This window comes from Nicotiana attenuata, unplaced genomic scaffold (assembly GCF_001879085.1).
Source record: "Nicotiana attenuata strain UT unplaced genomic scaffold, NIATTr2, whole genome shotgun sequence".
NCBI classification, from domain to species: Eukaryota; Viridiplantae; Streptophyta; class Magnoliopsida; order Solanales; family Solanaceae; genus Nicotiana; species Nicotiana attenuata.
This window is the reverse complement of record NW_017670333.1, coordinates 243307-250516: the sequence shown is the minus strand read 5'-3', so window position 1 is coordinate 250516 and position 7210 is coordinate 243307. Positions and strand designations below refer to the sequence as shown.

General features: G+C 37.2%; 1 protein-coding gene across 2 annotated transcripts; it reads left to right on the top strand.

The window, feature by feature from the left end:
• Window positions 1–3358: 3358 nt before the first annotated feature.
• On the top strand, window positions 3359–6257 carry LOC109238005 (ethylene-responsive transcription factor RAP2-12-like). 2 transcript variants are annotated; one of them, XR_002069692.1, is made up of 4 exons: window positions 3359–3740; window positions 4745–5684; window positions 5793–5863; window positions 5965–6257. XR_002069692.1 is itself a non-coding variant. In XM_019404429.1 (3 exons), the coding sequence occupies exons 1-2, from the start codon at window positions 3473–3475 to the stop codon at window positions 5638–5640; spliced, it is 1164 nt and encodes a 387-aa protein (XP_019259974.1). In that variant the 5' UTR covers window positions 3359–3472; the 3' UTR covers window positions 5641–5684; window positions 5793–6042. The 2 variants fall into 2 exon arrangements, 1 of the variants encoding a protein (XP_019259974.1); XM_019404429.1 differs by having other exon boundaries at window positions 5793–6042.
• Window positions 6258–7210: the final 953 nt, after the last annotated feature.

Here is a 7210-nt window from a genome sequence, read left to right as displayed (position 1 = left end):
AACCTGAGTGTGTGACATCTAAGCTTGTTTGTGGACTCATAATATATGCCTTAATTGTGCACATCTTGACTTGCTTGAACACTCGTATGATTGTGTTGATGAACTGATTCGGAATGAGTTACATGCTAAGTGTGTGTGAGCTGTTACTTGCATCTAATGTTTGCATATGATGCCTAGAACTTGCCCTGTGTGTTTGCAAAGCGAAATAGAAGTTGTTTGGTTTTAGAGATGATTGAGGCATTTCTTTGTTTAACCCTTTATACTTGAAAATCCACCTGTGCATATTACCATAGTTAACCCCTTTTGAGCCTGAAGCCTTTTCTTTGATAACCCTATAATGATCTAAAATGTGGTGTTTAAATACGCTAATTGAACTCTTCCCTCCTAGAAGCACTTGAAGCACTAAAATAGATACAAAAGTCAAAGTGTGGGGTGGGGAGAAAGAAAAAAAAAAAGAAAAAAAAAGAAGGGAAAATCAAGAATGAAGGTCGGATTGGTGAACTGGCAGTGTATAATAAATCTGAAAAAAAAAAGAGAGAGAGAAAAGAGAAAAAGAAAAGTAGCCAGTTGTACCAAACGAGAAGTGGGGTGGCGCAAGTGAAACAAAATGTGGAGAAACAAGTGGGTTGATCATGGAAGTAAAATAAAAGGAAGTGTGTATTAAAAGTGCTTAGGGAGGTTAGTCACTATATCCAAATATATCCTACCCGTCCCTTAGCCTACATTACAACCTATAAAGACCTCTTGATCTTTGACTGAATGACTCGATTAGTGGAGTATTACACTAGGGGCAAGCTTATGGTGTGTCTGTGTGGCATGTGAATGCTCTTTGCTGAGAGTGAGTGAATTCTTTCTATATATGGTTCCTTATTGTTGAATTTTATGTGTGTGGGAATTACTCTCAAATCGTGTTTATGTGAGGGCATGTGACTCAGGAAGAAAAAGTGAGTCTTCACTTCTGTTAGAGTAATTAGAGTGAGCACAAGTGTGTCTTGGCATGAGAGTCTGCATTTGAGATATGATTGAGCACTGCTTGGGTCGATCTTTGATAATAGCAGGTGTGACATAAATCGGGGCAATACAGTGCACAGTTAGGTATAGAAGTGTGGTTTAGTTGCTCGAGGACGAGCAAAGGTTTAAGTGTGGGGTGTTGATAATAGGTGAATTTGACTATAATCACGCACCAAATAATCACCTTCTTGTGAACTTTTAATGTGGAAAATGACAACAAAATGCTCTTCTTAGTGCTTTACATGATTTGCAGGTGATATAGGTGTAAGGAAGGCTAAGGAGCGGTTTTGGAGTCAATTATTGATGAAAAGAGGCTAATTGTTGAATTTCCCAAGTAACCCATTCAAAACAGGCCAAAATGCCCGGGTACAAGTTCCACCGCGGTTCTACCGCGACCGCGGTGAAACCGCGATGGAAGGCAGTCTCTGAAGGTTGAAGATTCCGCGAAGGCGTTTGACCGCGGTTCTACCGCGACCGCGGTAGAACCGCGGTGGGCACAGTAAACTTCGGGGACTTAAGTGTAAAACACGGGATTTTTAGACCTAAACCCTATTTAAAACGCTAGACTTCGCCCAAGAGAGGCATGTACTGATTTCTAAGGGTTCTTAGCAAGAAAAATAATTGTGAGAAAGTACTCTAAACATCTTTCTTCTTTTCTTTTGATTTTATGATGAATTCAAGCTTAGTTTATTCTCCCATAGTCATGAGTAGCTAAATTCCTTGTCTAAGGCTTTGATGGAACCTATTGGGTGATGAACTTCTTGTTTATGTGAATACAAATTGCTAGTTAAATCTTTATTTGTTCAACTTCGTGTTCGTTGTAGTTAATTGACAGGATCCTCAATTAGCTGTGCCTATTTAGTGTGCATAACTTGGAAAAGAGTTCATATTTAGGGTATTGTTGAACAACACCACTCCTAGATTATTAGAGGAATCTATAATTGCGGGTTTAAAGGCGGGATTAGGAATAACGAAGCCTTGGGTGCAATTTAAATTGAATTGTGCGAAATAAAGCAAGCTAGTGTATCTCGGGAGAGTGCAATAGTAGATTACTGTGATTAATCGGGAGAGATTTGCGGTAAGATTAGCGTTCAAGATTGATAGAGATGTGTGGATAAATTTGTATGAGCATAAACAGAAGGGATTTCATCAATAGGGGAAATCATTGCCTTAGCCTTTTTTCATAATTGTTTACAACCCTTCTAATTTTGTTATAGCCTTTTATTTACTTGCAAGTTAGTTATTAAAGAACAATCAACTGAGAATTTGAATATTTGGGAAGCTGGTTCTGAAGACTTGGTGGGTCTGAAGGTAGCAGTTGATAGGTTAACTCTCTGTGGGATTCGACTCCGGACTTGTAAACCGGATTATATTTGCAGCGATCGCATTGTCCTTTTATACGGCATAGTTGGGCGTGATCAATAGGCATATGAGAATAAATCAGTTAATGTTTTTGCTTTCATAGAATTTGAACCTGAAATCTTACAATTTTTTTTCTAAATTTTAGTTTAAAAGATCTCATAGTTCTTAACCTACTTTATTGAAGTTTAATACTATTTAGTTCGGTTTGCTGCTCATGTTAATGAATGAAAAAAAAAGGTGAGTAAGTCTAAGGGTATAAAATAGTAACTATTCTTATTGTAAATATAACAATTACCAACTTTCAGTTTGTTCTTGTAAATTTACAGTAGGATAGTAGGCATTTTTATCGTGAGATGTATAATTCAGTTACATTAAGATTCAATTCAAATATGTGACCACTTGATTAATTCGTAAGAATGTTACGTGCAATACGAGCACTTTATATGAAGAATAACACTATTTGTAGATAGTTTTTTTCGTGTAATATTTTCAGTAAAAGACTATTTTCTGAATAATTTTTTAGTATTAAATTACAAGAAGAATTTTTATGTACGGAATTTTTACAATAAATATAGCAAGGTATGTTGATAGAGCCCGATAATATTTTTCAATTATTATTAAAGATAGACGACAATGTACAAGTAGTCAAGTACTGAAATATTTCTCTCCTTTTTGATAAAGAATAGTTTCTCTCAAAAAAAAAAAAAAAACTTTGTCACAATTCAAAATTATTAACAACAAATCATTACACGATAATCAAACACAAGAAAATATTTATAATTGATGAAAATATTTTCCATCTTTACACACACCTCAAAAGGAAAAATAAGAGGCACTTAAAATATTTGTAATGACATTATTAACCCTCTGAGTGAAGGGTAGTTTTGGTAAGTACTGCCTCTCCGAGGGGCATTAAGGTAAATCCTAAGGCAAGCTCTCCGCCTTGCCCTCGTCCCTTTATAAATAAGAGCTGGCATTTCTTGGAGACGCAGCCAAGAGCTTTCTAGATACATTTTCCGTCAAAAAGAAAAAAGTTTACTCCGTCAAAAACAAAACTGATTTCTGCAAAAAACTTTTCTGCTGAGAGAAAACAAAAAGCATGTGTGGTGGTGCTATAATCTCCGATTACATTGCCCCGAGCCGGACTTCTCGCCGGCTCACCGCCGAGTTGCTATGGGGCCGGTCCGATCTGAGTAAGAAGCAAAAAAATCCTAACAATTATCACTCCAAGCCGTTGAGATCCCAAGTAGTTGACCTTGACGATGACTTCGAGGCTGATTTTCAGGATTTCAAAGATTTCTCCGATGATGAGGCTGTTCAAGTCGATGTCAAGCCATTTGCCTTCTCTGCTTCGAAAAGCTCTACTGGTATTTTTTCTTCTTTTGTTCTTTTATTTAAAAAAAAATACCTTGTTTTCCTCTTTTGTGATCTTCTGCGGGAAGGAAATAGTGAATAGTTCATTAAATTGATTGATAACGACTACTGTAGCTATTTTTGGCATGAGATTTTGTGTCTGCTGGTGAAGTTATTGTTATATTTGATTTGAAGTTATTCAAGTGGACTAAAGGAGGTAACTTTTTGGTAATTGAGAAAAAAAATGTGCGGCATGTAAAAAGAGGTAGGAGTGAAGATACTGTTTTTAATTTTTACTTGATTAACTGAAACAATGAATCCTGGTTAGTGCAAAAATAAAGATAGATATTTGGATATACATTCATGTCTTGAAAAGCATTGATAGAACCTTTAATCTGAGGGCTCGTTGGCACCAAAACAGAAAGTTAATCATGCTTTTTTTCCTCTAACTTCTACGTTTATTATGTCTTATTATCAACTTTAATACTCATCAACATCTACATCATCACATTGAATTTGGCTGGAAAACTTTATGAATAGAAGACTTTTAAACCAAAAAATGGTTATAAAAATCAATGTTTTTATCTGTTTGTTGTTTATTTGGGTAAAAATCTCCTGTTTAGCTCCAATTTGATTGCTAAATAGTTACTTTTGGGAGCAGGATCTCTGGATTATGAGCTCTGTACCTCCAGAGATTTTACTTCATTATGCTTATAGAAAGAACTAAAAGAACACGACTTGATCAGGTAATAAGCTTAGATCTAGGTTTTCTCAGTTCTGTGGTTGTTAATCATGATACTTAGAGATTTTGGGAAGAATTGATTGTTGTGTTTTTGTGTAAGCTGTTGGCTGTAGTAATCTAGCACCACTGATATCAGGGAACGTGTGCTGTGTGTTTTCCTTGTAATTAGGCATCTTATGCGTTATGCTTATCTATATATCATGCTATTTTATCAATTAGTCATTGCAACTTGTAGTAGCATAATGGATGATTAAAATACTTGATTCATTTTATTAGTTGAAGGCTCCAAAGCTGTGAAAACTGTTGATTCAGACAAGGATGCTGATAGATCGTCTAAGAGAAAGAGGAAGAATCAGTATAGGGGGATCAGACAGCGACCTTGGGGTAAGTGGGCAGCTGAAATACGTGACCCAAGAAAAGGGGTTCGGGTCTGGCTGGGAACTTTCAATACTGCAGAAGAAGCTGCCAGAGCTTATGATGTTGAGGCAAGGAGGATCAGAGGCAATAAAGCTAAGGTAAACTTTCCCAATGAAGCTCCAGTGCCTGCCTCAAGACGTACTGTTAAGCTGAATCCTCAGAAGGTCCTTCCTAAGGAGAGCCTGGACTCGGTTCAGCCCGACCAGACTATCATAAACAACATGGAGGATGGCTGTTATGATTCTTTGGGATTTCTTGAAGAGAAACCCATGACAAAGCAGTATGGATATGAGGATGGGAGAAGTACTTCTGGAGATACTGGATTCGGCTCATTTGCCCCTTCAGCTGGTACTGATATCTACTTCAACTCTGATGTAGGAAGTAACTCTTTTGACTGCTCTGATTTTTGTTGGGGAGAGCCATGTGCCAGGACTCCAGAGATATCATCCGTTCTGTCAGCTGCTATTGAAAGCAATGAATCTCAACTTGTTGAAGACGATGCCAGTCCAATGAAAAAAGTGAAATCAAGCCCCATTAATCCAGTTGCTGATGATGAAAATACGGCGAACAAGCTATCTGAAGAGCTTTCAGCTTTTGAATCCCAGATGAAGTTCCTTCAGATCCCATATCTGGAGGGAAATTGGGATGCATCAGTTGATACTTTCCTCAACTCAAGTGCAACTCAGGATGGTGAAAATGCTATGGACTTATGGTCCTTTGATGATGTTCCTTCTTTAATGGGAGGTGTCTTTTAAGTCAGCATTCCTTCCTTGCCTAGTTTTTGTAAATAAGGCTTCATGTGAGTGAACTTTGCTATTGTGTTGCCTCCAAGAAAGGCTCTTTTTATTGTGCATAGAAGCTATTTGAGATGTTAACTAGTTTAATCTCTGTTTCCTTGTTCTTTTAGGATTGTCTGGTGGTGGAAGAAGGATGATCCACAGACCAAGCATGCTTAAGCCATGGATGTGCGCTCGATAGGTATTTTGGTAATAGAGCAGTACATAGAGTAATTAGGTTAATTAACAATTAAAGATGTTAATTTGAAGTTGTTTAATTTTGGACTGTATGAATGATGACAGTTGATGAGACCTCGATGCTTGCTATAACCTACTTTTGGTGTTTACAAGTTGCTTCTTCACGTGGGACTATTCTTTCAATTCACTCATTTGCATATGCCGACTAAATATTATACTGCAAATTGGCAGACCTGTTGGTGACAATAATGAGTGCATTGGTGAATCAGCGTTGGCATTTTTCTATTTAGAGGCGTCTCGTGGAACTCAATTTTCGAGATATTCCTAATTGTTTTGCCACCACTCATTAAAAGTATGAGATTTTGCTTCAATAAATTCCATGTTCTTTAGCAAGGAAATGCATTGTGTCTAGCCGTGTGAATATTACTATATATCATTTTGTTTGGAAAAAAGAGTATTTTGAAGAAGACAAACGCAAGCTAGGAAAAAGGAGTAAACTGAGTGGGCAAGTAGATCAAAGTCTTCTTTAGTTTTTATAACAAACTCGGGAACATGTTGAACTCTATCAAATTTGGCTACTAAGCCAAGAAGGCGAATTATGTCTGAAGGTGGATTAAAAACTTGTGACTTAATTAAACAAGTAATCAAAACCCTTTTAGCTTCTCAAAGAAAGTCATTTTAATTTAAAATTGGAAACCAAAGGTTATATAACTTAAAGCCAAACACATCTTTCAGATTTTATAGTGCATATTCCATTTTTAATACAACAAACCCAAGATATGTTTATACTGTATATAATCTAAGAATTATTAATCTTAAAAATCATCGTCTCGTATCTGTATTGGTCAGAATCTGACCACACGACCAAAGCAGCAAGGACCCCGTCCCGACCACCCTGCAGTAGTAATCAACGAACTCGACTTCATCTAATCGTTGCTATTTACGACATAAGCGTCTAGGTCGAGGCCTCCCCATGAGGGGAGGTCACCTCCTTGACCCGGCCCAAATAAAATATGATGAGCACGAGCAGCTCTGGGCTATAAATAGAGGGCAGAAGAACCCCTTAATAGGGGGTGGACTTTCGATGATCGTGAAACAGTGGAAATAATGGGAGAACTCCACGAAAGAGAGACTGAGCCTATACAAAGAGAGAGAGATTTCACCTCCAACGAGAGAGGAAGAAATAATTTGATTGTAATCTCCTGAACCTCTTCAAGGAGAGGCAGACCGAATTTCTATAATCAATAAAACCTCCCAAGTGTCATTTCAATTGACTCTTCTATTTTTATGATTCTGTTCTTTGATCCAGTAGTAATTATGGTTGGCTATGATTTACCCCTTCATTTACATT